Here is an 18,858-nt window from a genome sequence, read left to right as displayed (position 1 = left end):
GCTTGTGGTGGGGTGGTTTGGGGGTGGGCAGAGGCTGTGGTGCCCAGAAGAGGCACGGCCCAGGGGGGCCCGTATGTGGGCGATGAAGTGGGAGGACAGGTCCTGATTCCTTTTCCCTCCTATTGCCTTCCTCAGTCTCAGAGGAGCTCAAAGGAGAGGGGAGGGACAGAGGGAGCTTACCAAATAATGTCTTTGGGGTGTGGGGCAAGGGTGACCCTCCAGTGGTAGGATTTGACGATGGTGGTCACCGAGGACTGTTGAGGGGGCACACCACACTGGATGTACTTGTAATCCTCCTGGATGCTGCAGAGATGGGGGAGGAGACAGAGGTCTGGGGGTGAGGATGATGGGCTTGGGGGGTCTCATGCCGGGGCCCAGAGCCACTGTGGCCATCCCACAGGTGGGGGCTCACTCGCTTCCTGGGAATTCTTGCAGCCTTGGATATGCCTCTCAGGACCTTAGAGGAAGGCAGTTCCTAAGGACTAGTCACTGGAGGAGAGGGGCATTAGAGAGAGGGACTGTCCAGGAAAAGAGGGGATCACATGGTTCTCAGTTAATGTCTTTCCCCCTTAACAGTAGTGATGGCACAAAGACATGCTCTTTCTGTGAGGTTGATGGGGGAGGTACTAATTTCAGCCTCATGTTAACATCAGTAGCTACTAATTATTGAGTTCTACACAGTGCCTGACCCTGTGCTAACTGGTGATGAGCATTATCCTAGTTGCACAGATTTCTGAAGTCACAACAAAATAGGGGCAGGCTATGGCCCTGGAGCCCCATCTTTGGTTTTCTAATTAACACTTCTGCTGTCACTAAGCCTAAGATCTCTACCAGGTGCCAATGTTTCAGAAAATAAACAGTGTTGTCGCTTGTAAGTGTGTTGTTTTATATAACACACACACACTAAATGGAACACATATCCCTTCTTAACCCTCTCGGAGGTGGACAGGGACGATATCAGTGAAGAAATTTGACAGATAAGAAATTTGAGGGTGTAAGCAACTTGCAAAATTGCACACAACTGTTTGTGACTAAATTCTAAGCTGTTCCACGGTTCCTTTATGGGGTTGGGTGGGTAAGGAAAAGGTGTTATGAATGATTGGGCTCCCTCAGGGAGAGGATGGCCCCATAATCCTCAAAAGACTGATTCTGGGGCTCCTATCTATTTGACCCAGTCCTAAAATTCCTTCCAGAACATTCTAGAGTGGACCTAATCCACTCCCTATCAAGGTGGGGCTGCCAGAGACTAGGCAGAGGGGAGAGGAGGCTGTAAGGCTATGAATTAGGGGAGGCTTGCAGCAGGAGAATAGAAATGACAAGCAAAGCTTCTCTACCCTGACTCTCACTCGCGGTGAGGAGAGGAGTGATGTATAGTGACGGAGACAATGGGTATCATTCTTGTTAAGGCCTGGAAGAGGAACCAAGAAGTCAGTGGCTACTCTGACCATTTCTGTGCTGAAGCAAGGACATATGGGAGTGAGAAGTCCGGGCCTGGGCATCTCTGGAGACAAGTTGAGCCTAGCAGCTGGGGGAAGACAGATGGGGCCATGCTCTGGGAAGCAAGATGGCAGCTGCCATGCTCGTGAGGAGCATGGAGGGGTCGAGGGGAAGACAGAATATGGCAAACCAGAGGGAGGCTTTCTTTCCTCCAACCCTTGGCTGGAATGGGAGTGAAAGAAGAGTGGTTACAGAGAAGCAGAGGCCCACTCTTGGGGCTGGGCTGGGCACAGAAGGCAGGTGGCCCCGGCACTCACTGATTCGTCATCCTGGAGTCCTGGAAGGTGACAAAGATCAGGTCCAGACGCTTCAGCCGAACACGGTTGAGCTCAGCGTTGAACTCATCAGTCAGCTGCTCCTCCAGCTCACTATAATATTGCTCTGCATCAACCTGGGGTGAGATATGGTCCTCAGAGCTGGAGCGGCCAGAGTTCCAGGAAGCTCGCCTGGACGTGAGGCCTCTCTCCACTCAGGCGCCAGGCCCGAGGCCTTGGTTCCAACCCTGGCTCCCTTTGAAGCCTCACAAAAGGCTCAGGACCCCAACTGGGCTCCAAGATCCCAGCTCTAAAACAGGAAGAGGCTATGACTCTGAAATTAGCTCCCTGCTCTTAGATCTGGGCAAAGTGAGGCAGAGCTGGGTCAGGGGATGCTTTTGGACTTGGGGTGGACTCAAGAGGAGTGATAGAATGTGTTTGCAGCATTTTCAGGAACAGGGGTTATTCTTTTTCTGGACTGGCTAGAGTTCAGTCCTGCCCTGAGGCCTTCCTCTAGCTACAGTGATTGGGTGATAAGATTGAGCCCACTGCCTTCAAATAGTCCCGCCCCAGCTCTTTGAAAGCCTGAAGCCTGGCAGCCTACAGCAGCCTGCTGTGTTCTCCCTGGTCCTCCCATTCAAGACCAGAAGGGGGCAAGAGCAAGCCTCCCAGGATCACTCTGGAGGTGGCCCCAAGAAAGGCTTTGACAGCTCCCCTGCCTTCTTAACAGGGAGGTAGGACATGGTGGACAGGAAAGGAGGAGTTAGGTGCCACAGCACGAGCAGAGCTGAATGGGGCCTAGGGCCCAAGGATGCAGGTGAGGGGCACTGCCCAGATCCCTGGACAGAGCCTGGACACCCAGCGCCCCAGCCCTTCTGCTGTGTCCCCCAATGCCCAGGCCACTTACCTCTTTGAAGCAAGCCCAGCACTTGCAGAAGCACAGACGAGAGCAAGGGTGGACCTTGATCATCACCTTCCCCTTCTTCTTGGCCTTGGCAGTGTAATAGAGCCGGCCCCGCATCGCATGGCGCCTGTCAGCCAATGGGCAGCAGGGGAAGATCTTGTGGTCAAGGGCCAGCAGAGCCACAACCTCCCCTCCTCCCCCAACCCCAGGTCCAGACAGATCCCACTGTAGCCTCACCTCTGATCATCCAAGTCAATCAGGGTCCTGACGTCATAGCAGAAGTGGACTCTGGTCACTACACACCCTGGATAGGCCTCACTGAAGCCACAAACATGGATGTTGAGCCAGCCTGTGGGGCTGGGGACACCCCTTGACCCCCACCGCTACAGCCCTCAGGGCTGGAAGGCTCAGCTGCCTGTGGTTCCTGGTTCTTGGATGGTAGAATCCATCCCTTGCTCCTAAGGTCGGATGTCAGGGTTGATCCCTGGTAATCTGAGATCTGCCACATCCTTCCCAGATGACACAGAACAGGGTCAAGGAGCAGAGCTGGAAATTGCTGCTCATGGGGAGATAATTAGGTCCTGGGGCTAGGAACCTGGGTCACAAAAGATGCCTCAAGGTGATCTGCTCTAGAGAACTGTGGCCTGGGAGCTCCCTGGGCTCCACAGTTGGCACTGCAAGGGAAAGGAAAACCAGCATCCTCCCTTCACACCCATGCCATGTGGGAAAGCCCTGACTTCAGGAACCCTGCTCTGGCCCCAGGGCCTCGCCCATTCTGAAAGGCTGATTCTGCGCTGCATCCGGGGTGAGCCACAACCTGGGGTGTTTCTCTCCCCACCCCACCATCCTGTGCCAACTCACTATCCACATGAGGACACAGGCAGGATTACGAGGAGGAGGCAATCCTTGCCTCAGCCCACCCGACCCACTTACTGAAAATGCTTAATGATGATTTCTGGGTCTTGGATGTCCGTGGGGACATAGGTGATCATTAGTGTCCTTGTGACCTAGGTGGGGAAGGTAAATGGAGAAAGAAGACTGTGCCCACACAGGACTCCTGGAGTCTGGGTCTCTGGGTGGCCCAGAACTATCTGCAGTAGCCTTCTACGCACATCAGACCGCCTCCTTGCTAGGTAATCCAGGTGCCAGCTTCCCCAGCCTGTGCCCCTGAGGTCAGCAGACCACGGGAAGCTGCAGGCAGGCAAGCTACACCTCTGCTATTCTCTGTGCCCCCCGTAGGCCCCTCGCCATGGATGGCTGTGGTCAAGGGAGGAAGAGCCAGGGGCTGCGGACAGTGCTGGGGGCAGGCCAGAGCTCCATGCCTGGCAAGGGCTGCTCTTACTTTCTTACTGATTTCTGGTCTCCCTCCAACTCCTATGTCCCATGTCAAGTCCCACCTCCCTGGAGCCATACCTAACATCAAACTGTGAGGGGCTGGGAGATGAACTAGACTCTGAGAGCTAAAACTTCACATTTTATTCTGTGAGTGGGAAATGTCTTCCTGAGCCAACACCTCGAGGTGACAGTCTGATAAACTGTGTTTCAAGAGAAGGAATTCTGGGCAGAAGCTTCTGGTGACAAGAAGGAAAGCGGAAGTAGCCAAGTTCAGACTGATCAGGGGTGGCAAGGCCTCCATGCCTGGCAAGCTGAAACATCCAGGGGGAACCTCTCAGGGGTATGTGCATTACATAATGGGGTGGGGTAAAGTGAACCAGTCGTTTGGGATGGATGGCTAGAAGGAGTTGATCCCATCACTGAACCTTTGAAAAGCTGAGGATGGGAGCAGGGACATTGGTCTTCCCGGTTCTTTTCCAGCTGGAGCCCGGACAACCCGCAGGCCCCTCCCCTTGCGGAGCCTGCCCACGCCAAGCAGGGTGCCTGTATCTTCAAATACCCAACTGCCTGTGCACTTTTTCTGGCCTTGGGAGCATGCTTAACCCACGTGCAGAGAGAGGCGTGGGGAGTTAAAGCCCCCGGTGCAGCCCTCCTTAACCAGCGATGGGCAGGGAGTTGATGAGAAAATACCCCTGGCAGCTGCCCCCTGGGCAGGAAAACTTTAGGGCGCATGTTCTGCTCCGAGCCCCAGAGCTCCCCCATGGGATTAAGCAAGGTTGCTCAGAAGAGACTGCTTCTCACTGCTCCATTTTACCTGTGTTCTTCCCTCCCAGAAGATCTCACCTGCCTAGTGGTCTTTCCTGGGATCATCTCCAAAATAAGCAAATACTACTCAAATTTTTGCCTCAGGGTCTGCTTGAGAGGTGGGATGGGGGTGACCCAAACCAAGGCAGTGGGGATACATGCGGGGCTAAGACATGTGGTCTCTGCCCTCAGGGAGATTGTGGAAGGGCAAGGAGCTTGGGTGCAGCAGGAATGGACAAAGTGGTCAAAATGTCTTGAGGTTCAGCAGGGTGCACTGGCCACTGAGGATGGAGGCCCCCTGCTGGCCCAGGGTTAGTTAAGCCTTTAGTTTTCGGATGGTGGGGAGGTCCAGGGGTCCTTGGAGATGGTCCAGGGCAGCAGGGGTGCAGGGGGAGGAGGCACTTGGGAGCAGCTACTTACTGACTGGTTTGGAAGTGTTTCAGTGGTTTAGCAACCAAGACACATGTGCCAGGTGATGATTCTCAGGGATAAGTGAAGGAGACTTACCGTGCTCAGGTGAGACCACCCCCGACAGGTGTGCAGAGCATGCCAAGGTGGGATGCCTCTGAAGGCTGGGAGTGGGATGGCCCAGCTGGGGAGGGGCCCTAGCTGGGAGGGACTTGTTCTGGTAGCTCTTTTCACTTACTCACCTTGTAGCTTTTCTTGGGCACGAACCCTAAGCAGTGATGAGCCATGAAGAAGAAGTTGGTGACGAAGTAGAGGAAAGCAAAGCAGCTGTGCAGCCACAGGAACTTGCTCCTGCCAAGAGCAAATCACAGGAGGCATGAGACCCCCCTTCCATACTACGCAGTCTCCGTCAGATCATTCTCTCCCACACCAGTCTTCCCAGGGCCGCCCTCCGGTGCCTCCACTCAGGCACCTTGGAAGGGAATGGAGAAGGGGCTGTTCACCCCAGCTAATAAAGGCTAACGTTTACTGAGTGCTTACCATGCGCCAGACCCAGGGTGGGGCAGGATGCTTTATGTATGTTTTCTCACTGGACTCTTAGACCACGTGAGAGTGGTACTGTGAGTATCTCCATTTCACCCGGAGGGAAATGAGGGCCAGGGGACTGCCTGAGGTTACTCCCAGCTGCGGCAGTGCCATGAGGTAAGCCCAGAGCTGCAGAAGCACTTACACTCAAGGTAGGACTGCTATGTCGTGCTACCAATGGCTGCGGCCCAGGGCCCCCAGCTGACCAGGACGCCAAGTGGAGGGGCCGCCCAACTTCTGTGGCGAGGGACAGATGCAGGTCTGGAGAAAGGAGGGCCGAGCAGATTTGGCCCCCTCCCCAGGGGTAGGAAGAGTCCTGGCATGTGGACTTTGCTCATATGATGCTGTCCCAAGGCATCAGGCCAGGTTGACTGCTCAAAAATAGGGCCCACCTTATTTGGTGCAGTTTGAGGAGAGAAAGGCTGCCTTGCTTCAAAATATCTCCTCCCCACATCCCAGCGCCTGACATTTCACTTGACACTCTCCATCTCGCTAGATGCCTCTCTTCTCAGTTTCCTCAGAGGGAGCAAGATGATATGGTCCCTAAGGGACAGTCTGGCTCTTGGCCGGTATGTCTTTATGAATGTTGAAGGCTCTTTGCTCCCCTACTAAAATTCACTCCTTGTTGGGAAGTTGTAGATGCTTTATCCCAGTGGCCGGCCTGGTAGAAGCTGGAGCTCTGCTCTGGTGTTGGCGGCACCCGGGGAGGAGTGCGTTGAAAAGGGAGCTGAGAGGATGTCTGACCCCATTCTGCTGATTTGAGTTTGATGGATTTGGAGTTTGCCAGGATGCAGGGGCAGAGGATCAGGGGTGGGGCAAGGGGAGGTGGGGCAGGAGTGTGCAAACCCCGACTCACACCTGCTGGAAGTGCCACTTCAGCTTTGTCAGGCAGTCAGCCAAGCCTGGCCAGGAGACCTAGTGGGGCTGTTTTCTCAGAGCAGGCCAGCAGGGCCATATCTGGCTCAGTGCAGGTTGATCTGGCCATGAATTGGGTTTGCTGATGTTAAAATCCATGGGTTCCCAGACCACGAGGGCTGGAGGGGGCTTAGCAATCAAGTCCAACAGCTCCTCCCCAACCATGGACTAGGGACGAAGCTCAGAGAGAGAGAGTGTGTTGCCCCAGACCCAGGGTCGACTAAAGGCAGAGCCAGGGCATGAACCCAGTTCCTGTGGTTCCTCAGGCTCGCTGCTGTGGGAATAGGTCTATGTTTTGCTCAATTACATGAAGGTTGATCTAAAGTATTTTGTGGGCAGGGAAGCAATACCTTAAACCTCTACTTGCTACAGTGCTTCTGCTTGTTGGTAGCTGGACATGCTAAGCAAACAGGACCACCTTTCCAAGTAAGTCTTCAGGAGTGACTGGTTTAGGTAGTTCCACCCATTACAGAGATGGGGGACACTGAGGCACCAAGAATACTGCCTCACCAAGAGAATGCAACTTCTGGCATCCCACTTGGGACCTGAGTTCCCAAGGAAACCAGGCCTTTCTTATCAGCAAAATGGTACCCCTATTTTGGATCCACATATTGGACCCACTTTCCCCACCGACACCCCTCCTCCCATCCCCCACCCAGCCAGTAGAATGGGAGGTAAGAGGATCAGGTACCTACTCTGTGGAGACATTGACAATGGTGGTCCGACCAAAGTGACTGTTCTGATCTGAAAGAGAAGAAAGTTGCTGACCTCAAACCTGGCTCCTTGACTGGTTGGATACCAGACTTCTGGGTTCCTGAGTGAATGCCTGAGGTTTAGAGATGCTTGCCTAAGTCCTGTTCTAGTTCCCCAGAGATGGTCCCCAACTTCCCCAAAGCCCCAGCAAAGGCCTCCTCTCTTCCTTGGGACTGCTGATTGGGGGTCCTCGGCTGTGAAGTGAGATCGAGTCTTGGTGTGGCATCCTCAGTGCACAACTGGCACATAACCGCCATTGGTAAATGCTTGTTGAAGGAAACTGGCAGCCACACCAGGAGTGGAATGATGAAATTAGCAATGTTGTTACCACTGGCAACAATCACAAGAACCCAGAACTCCCAAAAATGTGTTGATGCCTCATTCTGATAGAGTAAATCCTTCTGGCTAGGTATATTTGTTGGTTAGACATCTCCAAGTTTTATGAAATATGTTTATAGAGCCTGCATCATACTATCATTGCCAAGACACTAGCTCATAGGATGAGAACCTGGGAAGACAAGACTCAGTAGTTATTTACCCTTGTAGTGGTGTTTGGCAGCATGAGCACTGGGTGCTACCTTGAGTTAACTGAGGTGTACCTCTGGCCAAGGAGAAACAGGTAGAAACCTGAGAAGTCAGGGTACAACTGGCTGCCGGTTAAGGTGCTATCTTACACCACCTGGTTGCACGGCTTTAATACAGCTCTGTGTTCATAGTTCCTAATGAAATACTGACTGTTATTCACTGAGCACCCACTTGGCACTGTTGCAAGCCCTTGACATGCATTATCTCCCAATCCCTGTGACGGGTGAGGAAACCGAGGCCTGAAGACATTGTGTAAGACAATAATAAGTAAATAATTTTCTGGGAAGCAGATGTGGATAAAAGTTGGGGAACCAATACTTTTCTGTCTTTGAAGGCCAAGTCCTCACCCACCATATTATTTTGTCAAAATTTACCCCATTATAGGACCGATACACTCTCTATGAGCAATTCTGCACTTAGGTGCTACATCCTTCAGAGGGGTACAGAGAGATCAGATCCAGGGATCTTTGCAGTGGGTCACATGTCATAAAAAAGGCTTCCATGAACACCTGGCCAGGTGCAGTGTTGGGTCACGAATAAACATTCAGTTTCAGACTGAATTACTACTATATGCCTTCTATGTGCCAGGCCCTGGGCCAAGTTTGTATCAAAGGAGTTATCATCTCTGGTCTCCATGTGAGAGAACTGAAGCACAGGTTGCCTAAGGTCACATAACTAATTTTGAGAAGTGGAATTCAAATTTAGATTTCTAGATGCCCAAGATCTGAGCTCTGTCTCATCTACCAGGCTGTGTCTTATGTCTAGTGGGCCAGGCAAAGGGCCCGCTGCGCTCTGCCTACCCAGAACGTCTCCAGTGTAGTTGATGGGCAAAATGATGCCCAAGGAGGGGATGCAGAGGATGAGCACAAAGATTATGAGATGATACTGGAACATGATGTAGATACGGGCATCGTCTCCACACTTGCTAATCAGATCTTCATTCCTGGAAGAGACACAGGGACAAGGACATTTCTCAGGAGCCAGTATGGCCACAACTCAAATTGGAGGGAGATAAGAAGAAAGGGAGAGAAGATTACCACACTGCCTTGAGTTTTATTTTCAGAAATGTCACCCTTCTCAAAACTTCTGTTATGCCTAAAATGTGTTTCACTGAATTTCACGGGCATATCAAAGATAGAAGCTCTGCTATAGATATGCCTTTGGAAATTCAGGAGCATTCTTAAATCATACATTTATTTCATCTTTTATAGCTTCTTCAAACATTTTGATGTTTACTATGGTGCAGACACTGGTCAAACCATTAGTGATATCAAGATTCATCCTATTTTTCGAAAAGTTGTTCCTTAAATTAAAAAGGAATACTTAAAACCACAATGAAATATCACTCCACACTGCCAGACTGGCCAAAGTTAGAAAGTCAGTGAGGAACACGTTGGTGATAAAGTGTTAGTGAGGGCGTGGGGTGTGGGGAGCTCTCACACACTCATGGGTACACACTCTGGCACAGCCACTTTGGATAACAGTTGACATTATCTCTACAAATTGAATGTAAGCACACCCTATGACCTAGCACTTCCACTCCTAGGTTTATACTCAGCAGAAATACGTGCACATGAGCATGGAGAGACATGTACAGATGCATTATTTGTAACTGCCCAAACTGGAAACAACCTAAATGTCTATCAAAGGTGAAACGGACACAAGAATTGAGATACATATGTAGTTAAAAAAAGTATGTATATAGTGAGATATAGATCACATTATATATGCAATGAAATACTATAGAGAGGGATAAAAATGGATGACTGTAGGTGAACCTCACAAACACAACGCTGGGTGAGAGATGCCAGGCACAGACAACACATACCATATGATTTTATATACAAAGTTCAAAAATAGGCATTATTGAACTGTAGAGTTGTAAGTCAGGATACTGGTTACCTTTGGAGAGGGGGCAGGTAATAGGGGACTGGGACGGAGCAGGAGGAGGGCTTCTGGGGCCTTGGCAATGTTCTAATTTTTTATCAGGATGGTGGTTGTCTAGGCTTTGCTTTGTGATTATGTATTATTGTGACAATTATTTTTTGTGCACTTTTCTGTATGTGTGTTATACTTCAATTAAAAAAATTAAAAGCAACATATGCTTATTATCGAAACTTTGGAAAATACAAAAGAAGAAAATCATTCACCTACAGTCTCATCAAACCTAAGACAATGGCTATTAAGCATTTTGGTCAATTTCCTTTAGTTTCTTACTGTAGTGCTGGTTTAATTTAGTGACTGTAGTATAAACAGCAGTTGATGTATTGCTCTTTTGCTTGGCATTTAATCTTAAAACTCTTGCGATTGTTTTACCTTTTTGTCTAAATGTTTTCACAGCTGCGCAATAATAATGGTGATTATTTTACCACCATTGATAATAGTAATAATAGTGGCCTCTGTTTGTGGATTATTGGTTCACACCCAGCACCAAGCTGTGCACCCCCCTCCACTGGTGGACATGCCATGGTTTACTCACCCTTGGGCTCTGATCAGATTTGAAGGTTATATGCAACTTCTAGCATCCAGTCCAGGATTCAGATTTATTTTTCAACAATACTATAAAGAGCATATCTTTAAGGCTTTCACTATCACCATTTAGGGAATTATTTAGAGCTCTTGATTTTTTATTTTTATTATTTTTATTTTATTTTATTTTTTCAGCTTCAAGCAGTTAAAATACTTCCTGCTCTGGACTTGAGAATTAAATCCTAAGAATGGGATGGATGAGAACTGGTGAGAAGGAAGAATAGGGGAGCGCCCTGCTGCAGGCTTAGGGTGCCCAGATCCGCTCACTTGACAGAAATGGTGTGCCTGAGCCCAGGTGAGAGCCTTCGGTCTGGTGGAGCAAGCAGAGGGCTACATGGGACCGAGAACACAAGAATTTCCTTTCTGGGCTGGTAATTCCTGCTCCCCCCACTGGGGCCCTTGTTCCAGCTGCTCCTGAAGCCCAGGTTATGTTCAGCAGCCGGTCTTACAGTTCCAAGGGAAGCCTGAGTTTTTGAGTCTGTCTATATTCCTCTACTCAATTCTGTCCTTTTTGCACCACTCTAAAGTGCTGCCCCCGTGATGTTCCAGGCATCACCCTATCTCCTCCTCACAGTTAATTCTCATCTCCGCTCTAATCTCTTCTTCTCCTCTACCACTTTCTGGAGACTTGCTGTATTTGTCGGCCCTCTCTCTCATCTTTAAATTAACATCCACCTCTCTCTACAGCCACCCACACTTCCCTTTAAACTACAGCCAGGTTCAAGTGCTCATTTGTTACTCTTGAAACAAGCCCAAGAGATTCCTCAAGCATCTGTTCCTTCACTGGTTTTCCCTCAAGCTCCATCCACTATCTTTACTTCGTGGCTCCCACTCACTTCCTGAAAAAGGTGGCTTCCTTTCTCTGCCTCTACTTCTTGGACATCTCCTTATCCTGGAACTGCCCACCCAATGGAGACCCAAATCCCCAAAGTTGATGACATCTCCTCAGCTCTCATTCTACTCAACCTCAGCGGGTTGGAGGCTGCTGGCCGCATCCTGTCTGGAACCTTGCGCCTGCCTGGCTTCAGTGAGCCAGTGCCCTAGAGGTTGTTGCCTCTTCCACCTGCCCCAACCACTCTCTCCCTTGGGCCTTTTTTGATTTTGCCCCCTTCTGGGTGACCCATCTGCTTCTAGGACTAACTACGACCTCTGTGTACCCATATCCCAAGTCTAAATCTCCACCTCTGACCTTTCCCCTACGTTTAATCCTGTTTTTCAGTAGCTTGCTGGTCAACTCACATGTTTGCCCTGGCCCCACCTCATCAATTCCGCAACTCGACACATCTCAGCTCCCAATTAGTGGTATTACCGCCCTCCCCAGAAACCAGACCTCGTTCTCTTCCTCTTTCCTAACCAGGTGGAAGCCAGGTGGAAACCAGGACTCACTGACTGTGACCAATAATCTCCCTCCCCATGTCTCCTCCCCACTGTTTCCCTGGTCACCACCACCTCTCACCTGGGTACTGGAAGAGTCTTCTAGCTGCTCACATTGCCCTTGGACTCTTCCAACTGCCATCCACCCCCGCTCCATACTCCTGCCTACAAGCAGACATCATCCGGAGTTTCCTGCTCAAAAGCAGTAATTGGCTCTCTGCTGCCTCTAGATCAAAAGCCAAGATTCTCAGTATGGTAGTCAAGATCCCTGCTGATCCTTCCAGCCCAATCTTTTATCCCCTCTTTCGCTAGGTACTCTTGCTTCTAGCCATACCAGAAGATTTACCATTTCTGGATACTCCCTGCCCATCTCTGCCCCCAGTATTGGCTCACGCAGACTTTAATTTCTGCTGGACCCCCTGCATCACAATAGTTGAAATTCTTCCCATTCTTCAAGGCCTCGTCTGAAACTACACTTCTTCTGAACCCCTTAATTGGAATTAATTTCTCATTCTCCCAAAGGCCCTCTGCACAGTGGTTATGCTTTCTCTATTATGAATTATGTGTAGTGTGTCTTGGTAACCTTCGCTTTTCCAACTAGACTGTGTGGGCTTTGTGCACTGGGATTCTGGCTTCCACGCTCCCACTCAGTAAATGTATTAGGCTATCTCCTAGACACTGTTTTCGAAGGGTGCACAATGCACAGTCAACACCCTTCTCAGATGATGCGTCCCCAGTGGAGGGTCCTTTGGGTGGGGTACCGGTGGGGGGACGAGGACTCTCACACAGACACACAGCTGTGCACACTGACCTCCTACTGACCTGCAGGGCCAGGTATGCACACATGAACAGCTGCACACACAGATTTGCACCAACGCAGAGACCTGCACCTTTCATTTTGTACTCACAGGCACACACACCACAGAGACACCTACCACATGAAGTTTTGTTATGTTTTGCATGTACCCTACTCCCCTGCAACATAAACACTTTATTTCCTGCCCTGTTTATACCCATTTATGTGTCAGCAGACAGTGGAGAAGATCCAGAAAGTCAGCCTCAAACTATCCTAAGGGCAGTTTTCTACCAGACCTGAGGATGTGCCCAGCTCGGGTAGGCCCACTCATCCCAGCTTTCCTGCCCTCTTTCTCATGCAAAGGGCTGGCTAATTTGCCATCACACCCCTGCCCATCACTGATGAATTGGCTAAACCCTGGAACCTACAGTTAGCATGTGCAGCCTCCCAGGGTCACAAGCTCCAAATATTCATACATGTTATTGGTTATTTTTAAAATGCAAAAATAGCAAATGCTTGTCAAAAGGAAAAAAACAAAATTCCCTTGAAACCGATGACAAGAATTGCTTCCGGGGGAGGGAGGTGATGAAGAGGGGTGTGAAAGACTGGAGATGAACTTTTATGTTTCTCTTAATGAAAATGTATTTATGAAAGCTCGTGCATGTTTTAAGAATTAACAAAGCAAAGCAAAACCAAAGAAGATGCCAAGAAATAAAAGTCTCTCCTCTGTTCCCCTCACGTGTGGCTGATTCCCAAACCACACACAAACTAGCTGTATCACTTCCTGGGGACTCTGGTGAATGATGAAGGAAGACTGGAGGCCAAGGCCATGGGGAGTCCTCCATCAGTGGGTTGGGGCTCAAGCACCAGAGGCTCCCAGTCCCAAGCCCAGCTCTGGATTCCCAAAGTCCAGTCGTGGTGCTCTGTGCCCCCACAGGGTCCCAGGCCCTTCAGCAGGTCTGGGGAAAGAGAGGTGTCTTGGTGTGGCTCACGAGGGTGGGATGGGGTCTTGGGAAAATGTATGAATGCTCCCAGCGATGCCCTTGAATGATGGGTGTGGAGGCATATGAAGGATGAAGCCCTATGCGCCTTTGCAAAGAAGCAAGTGAGCAGGTCCTGTCAAGTCCTGGGTGCAGGCAGCCTCTGAGGCACAGTGAGGCCACCCCTAAGGCAGGCATCACCAGAAGGTACAGGCCCTGGAGGCAGTATGAAGGATAGGCAGAGCCGGCGGGATGGGATATTTAGGGAGAGCCCGCAAACGTACAGGGCTCCGAGGTGAAGGCAGAGCTGTGGGCACGTGTGTAAGCGTGTATGCACGTGTGCACATGTGTACACACATGCAGTGGAGGCATGGAACTCGATAAGTGCTCTGGAGAGGCATCTGGTTGGTCTAAGGGAATCAGGAGACAACAGGTGACTTGGGGTCTGTCTCCTTGCCAAGTGGGGTCTGACACTAAAGACGTCTAGAAGGCGCTGGGTAAAGGGCGCTGAGGCTGAGAGAGGAAGCCTGCCCTTCTGCCCAGTGGTTTTTGCTTTTTCCATCTTGGCAAATCTAAGGGACCACGTTCACAGAAACAAAGCAGATAGCACGTGGGAAGGATTTCTTTTTCCTGGTGTGGAGTTCATAAAAGCATTTTTACAAGCACGTGAAAGCAGTCCTTTCCTGAAACTGTGGCAGAGGGAAAGCAGGCCATGCAGTGTCCAGTTCCCATTTTACCAGCTGGAACCCTGGATAGTGTCCTTTGCCTGGGCTGGGCTGCGGTGGGCAGCGGGGAGTAGGGGATGGCAGGTGGGGCACAGAACTCAGGCCCAGGGCCCAGTCACGTAGAGCAGGAGACCCCACCCCCACCCTTCCCTAAATAAGGCCCCACTTACAGCTGTCATGAGCTCAGGCACTTACTTCATGGTGATGGTGTTGAAGAACCAGGAATAGAAGCCCTGGGGGGAAAGGAGAGAAAGGGTGAGAAAATCCAGTGCCCTGTCCTTCCCAGGCAAGAGACGAGAGAAAGAGCCTGGGTCTTGGAAGAGGGCTGGACTGGAATCGATGCTAAGCGAGATGTCTTTTCAGAAATCAAGCATTCGTTACAGGAAATGGGGGCTTAGAGTGTGGGCCTTGGCCTGGAGGGAGAGAAGGGACTCTGGGGTGGATGTCAGTTCCTTTCCATCTGTTCCTCCTTCCTTCTGGGAAATGCCCCTTCTCCAGGCTTGTGGCCCAGTGGGCCATCCAAGTAGTTGTCTGCCACCAGTGGTCAGTGGACCAACAGGAGCATGACCCAGGTAGGGCCAATCAAAATTCTCTTAAGGGGTTGAAACAGGTGTTGGAGAGCTCTTGCACCCTGGTCAACACTACGCAGCCTGGAGTGGCTTGGTGAGTCCGATGCCATATGCAGGAGCTTGTCTGAAAAAAAAAGCCCGCTCAGGTGAGAGAGGACCAGAGAGGGGTCCTGGTAGCAATGTGGGACTTCTAGATCCAGCTGTACCTGAAGCAGCTGCTTCTCTTGGATTTCCCCACACTCGAACCACATATTACCCTTTTGCTATAAAGCTAGTTTGAGCTGGATTTCTTCTCCAGCATCTGAGGGTCCTGTCTTTCAGGGTCTTGCTGTCTTGAGTTTCGAGGTCATGGGAAAAGGTGGCCTTGGCCAGGGGCTGGGAGGGCCAAGAGAGGGAGTCAGCTTGGGAACCATGTGCATAAGGTGGGCAGGGGCCACGGCCCTAAAAGCTGCCAGATGTGGCAGCTGGTTAAGTTACCCTGGTGCATGCTTCTTTCTGGAATCCCAGAGGGTTTAGCAAAGTCTTGGAAAAGTTTGCAGCTCTTGATTGGCCCTATTTGGGTCACAAGCACATCAGTGAACCTGGCAAGGCCACCTAGTTGTCAGTTCTCTGGAACCACATGAAATGAGGAAGGGGTATTTGTCAAAAGGAAGCCATGAGGGGCAGGTAAACACGGAACAGAAAGAAGTCCCTAGCTCCCTATGGTATAAGGCCCACCTTCTGAGTCTCCCTGCCTGTGTTGGGTGGATTGACAGTGGGAATCCTGTCAGGAAGTGTCCAGCTCTGGGGGGATCCATTCGCCCAGCTATGCCCTAGAGAACTAAAATCAGGATAGATGCCCAGGTATAGGGCAGAGCAATGAAGGGAAATAGCAAGACGGTGGCAGCAGTGACCAGGAAGTTCCCAGGGAGGGGTGAACTGCTGGACAAGGGTGGGGCTGAGAGTCTGGCCACCCTTCCCCAAAATGGAGAATCTTTCTCTGCTGCCCACCTCTGGGCCAAGGGCGTGATTTACTAGGGGAGCAAGCAGGTTTGATGACCAGCCCTAGTGGTTATGCAGAGCAGAGGACCACCGGTGAAAGGGCAGAGGTTGTGAGTACAAGTGTGGCCTATGTACCCATGAAAACCACATGGTCACACACAGACGTGTGAGTGAGCATGTGTGGACTCATTTCTCTCTCTCTCTCACATACACACACACACACACACACACACTCCCCTGCACCTATATCGTAGCTCTGAAAGGCATAAAACACTCAGAAAACTTAGCAGCTGAACAGCGGGCCTGAGAAGCAGACGCACTTTCTCTCTTCTCCCCACCCCAAGGAAATGGCCACAAGCTCCCAGGAGCCAGCTTAGCCGACAAGACCGAGTGGCAGTGGTCAGTTCACTGCACCGACCTCAGTAGCCCCATCCTCCCCTCTCCCACCGCACCTGCCCTGACTTGCTCCAGGCCCTGTGGGGAGACCCGTTTGCTTCCCCAACACCACTCAGCCTGGCTGAGGCCTCACCATCCTGTCAAGGGCACTGAGGGGCCCACCTGGCCACACTCTCCCTCCATGTCTAATTTCTACCCTCTTCTGTTTGACTGTCCCACTGTTGCCATGATGATTTATCTCTTGGATATTTTTAAAATTAAATGATCTTTTTGTCATTGTACAGAACCCCCCACCCCCTCCCCGCCACAAAGTCAAAGTGATGTTTCTAAAGATAAACTTGAGAACTGCCTTGCCGGGTAGGTGCTACTGTCCTTATTCTGTGGAGGAAATCTCCAAGACATGAACCTGCCTGAGGCTCCTGACCTGGTCTGCAGCAGATCTTGACAAGAAAAGGGACCAGGTCTCTTGGAGGGATGATAATGGAAGGCATAAGGCTCTACTTACTCATCGCATCCCACACATATGTATCAGATACTAATCACACAACAGGCTGGGCTGGGTGCTGGGACAGTAGTGGGTAAGACCAGCAGAGCACCTGCTCCCACTAGGGGAAGTGCACACTCTAGACTGACTGCGTAGATGAGGAATCATCACAGACTGGGTTAAGGGCACTGAAGAACGGGAATGCATTTTCCAGGAGTATATAACAAAAGATATGGACCCAGATGGGGTGGACAGAGCTCCCTGGGGAAATGGTACTTGAGCTGAAATCTGAACAAAGGGTTGGTGTGTTAGCCTGAGAGGGGTCAGTGGGGAAGAGGGAGAGGGAAAAGCAGGTGAAAGGCCCTGGGGAGAGAAGGAGGTGGCACTTTTGAGGATCTAAAAGCTGGCCAGTGTGGCAGGGGGTGAGAGAGTTGGGAGGAGAAAGATAGACTGGACAGGCAAGCAAGGGGCCAAACCATGAGACCCTGTCAAGGCAGCGGCAATTGATTCCAACAGCATTAGGAAGCCATGGAAAGCTTATACTGATGTATGTCCCTGTTCACAGAGATCGCTCTGGATGGAGTAGAGTGCAGGTGTGGACCTAAAGAGATCAGTTAGAGGCTACCACAATCATCCAAGCAAGAGACTGATGGAGGCCTGGACTGGGGGATGGTGGGAGAGGTGGAGAGAAACAAAACTGGGAAGCTAAAAGCAACACAACTTGGTAATGGACGGGTCACGCCCGAGGCCTGGGCAAGAGCCAGGCTCATGTCCCTGGGTGGATGGTGGGAAGAGTCTGTGACCAGGGATTCAGGGACGGATGGACGTGGAGGGAGATCATGGCGTATTTTGGACATATTGAGTCTGAAATGCCCTTATAATATCCACATGGAGATATTCTGAAGGCCATTGGATAAATGGGGCTGGAGCCCAGAGGAAGATTAGCTGGAGAGAGGAATTTAGGAGGGAGCCATGTAGAGGTGGCAGTTGAAGTCAGGAGTGTGGAGGACATTGCCTGGGAGAGAGTGGAGGGCGAGAAAGGGCAGGTCTGGGATGGGCTGGGGGAACTTCCGGTGTGGGGGAGGCTCAGACAGAGGGACAGAAGGAAAACCCAGAGAGTGGGATGGCATGGAAGCAACTGGAAGTGCTGGTCCACAGGCTCAGGTGTTTCTGAGAGATCAGATGAGATAAGATAGGATTTTGTAGATTTTGGTGGATTTTGTGGGTGACTTTGGGGCAGTTTGGGTAGGTAGTAGCTACATGTGCGAGGGTTGGTAAGTGCGAGGGTTGATAAGTGAGAGGGAGATGAAGAGATGGAGATGGCAAGCCAGACCTCTCTTTCTGGAGTTTACTGTGGGGGGACAGAGGGAGACAGGCCCTTGTGGGGGGGGAGAGGCCAAGACCACCTGACCACTGTCTATAACGCTGCAGCTCCACTCCATCCCTGTGGAGGGCCCTCCCCGCTCCCTTTTCCCTTCACGGCCCTGTATGCACCTGTCTGGGTGTCTCTCACCAGGAAGAAGGTGTCATGAGGCAGGACTGGTCCACCTGGCTCACTGTCTGGTGCCCAGTCCCCAGCCAGTGGCTGGCCCGCGGCAGCTGCTCCATAGCAACTGGCTGGAGGACTGGCATTCGACAGGAAGAGAAAGGGGGAGAAGAGGGCTCCATCAGCAGAGCTGGGTGGCTGGAGCGTGAGGGGATTCCTGCCCCACATCTGGAATCTTCTGTGTGAGTTCTTGGCTCAGAGTGGGGGCTTGGGGCAGGACTGGTGCTATGAGAAGAATTGGAAATTCGGGAAGAGTAGAAAAATTGATTTTTAAAAATCCCTTTTAAATTTTAGAATTTGCAAACACTTACATGGCACCCTAGGATGTAGGTAGGGTTACTACCTCGATATTTCTGATGGGGAAATAGGCTTGGCAAGGCTAGGGCATTTGTCCAAGTTTGCGGTGCTGTAAGTGGTTGGTGTGGCTGACTGCCAAGC

General features: G+C 51.0%; 1 protein-coding gene across 6 annotated transcripts in view; it reads right to left on the bottom strand.

Annotated features, from left to right (window-relative positions):
- Window positions 1-18,858, bottom strand: part of TMEM63C (transmembrane protein 63C) — a 104,397-nt gene that overhangs the window by 15,929 nt on the left and 69,610 nt on the right. For all 6 annotated transcript variants that reach the window (XM_010976440.3, XM_031454117.2, XM_031454116.2 and 3 more), the window contains 9 exons: window positions 14,640-14,677; window positions 8,841-8,983; window positions 7,398-7,446; window positions 5,445-5,553; window positions 3,589-3,662; window positions 2,893-2,973; window positions 2,659-2,782; window positions 1,755-1,888; window positions 181-303 (listed from right to left, as the gene is read on the bottom strand). In XM_010976440.3, the coding sequence (XP_010974742.1) occupies window positions 181-303; window positions 1,755-1,888; window positions 2,659-2,782; window positions 2,893-2,973; window positions 3,589-3,662; window positions 5,445-5,553; window positions 7,398-7,446; window positions 8,841-8,983; window positions 14,640-14,677 (875 nt within the window). The remainder of the gene's footprint in view (window positions 1-180; window positions 304-1,754; window positions 1,889-2,658; window positions 2,783-2,892; window positions 2,974-3,588; window positions 3,663-5,444; window positions 5,554-7,397; window positions 7,447-8,840; window positions 8,984-14,639; window positions 14,678-18,858) is intronic.

This window comes from Camelus dromedarius, chromosome 5 (assembly GCF_036321535.1).
Source record: "Camelus dromedarius isolate mCamDro1 chromosome 5, mCamDro1.pat, whole genome shotgun sequence".
NCBI lineage: Eukaryota > Metazoa > Chordata > Mammalia > Artiodactyla > Camelidae > Camelus > Camelus dromedarius.
The sequence above is the reverse complement of the archived record's forward strand: the minus strand, read 5'-3'. Positions and strand labels throughout refer to the sequence as shown.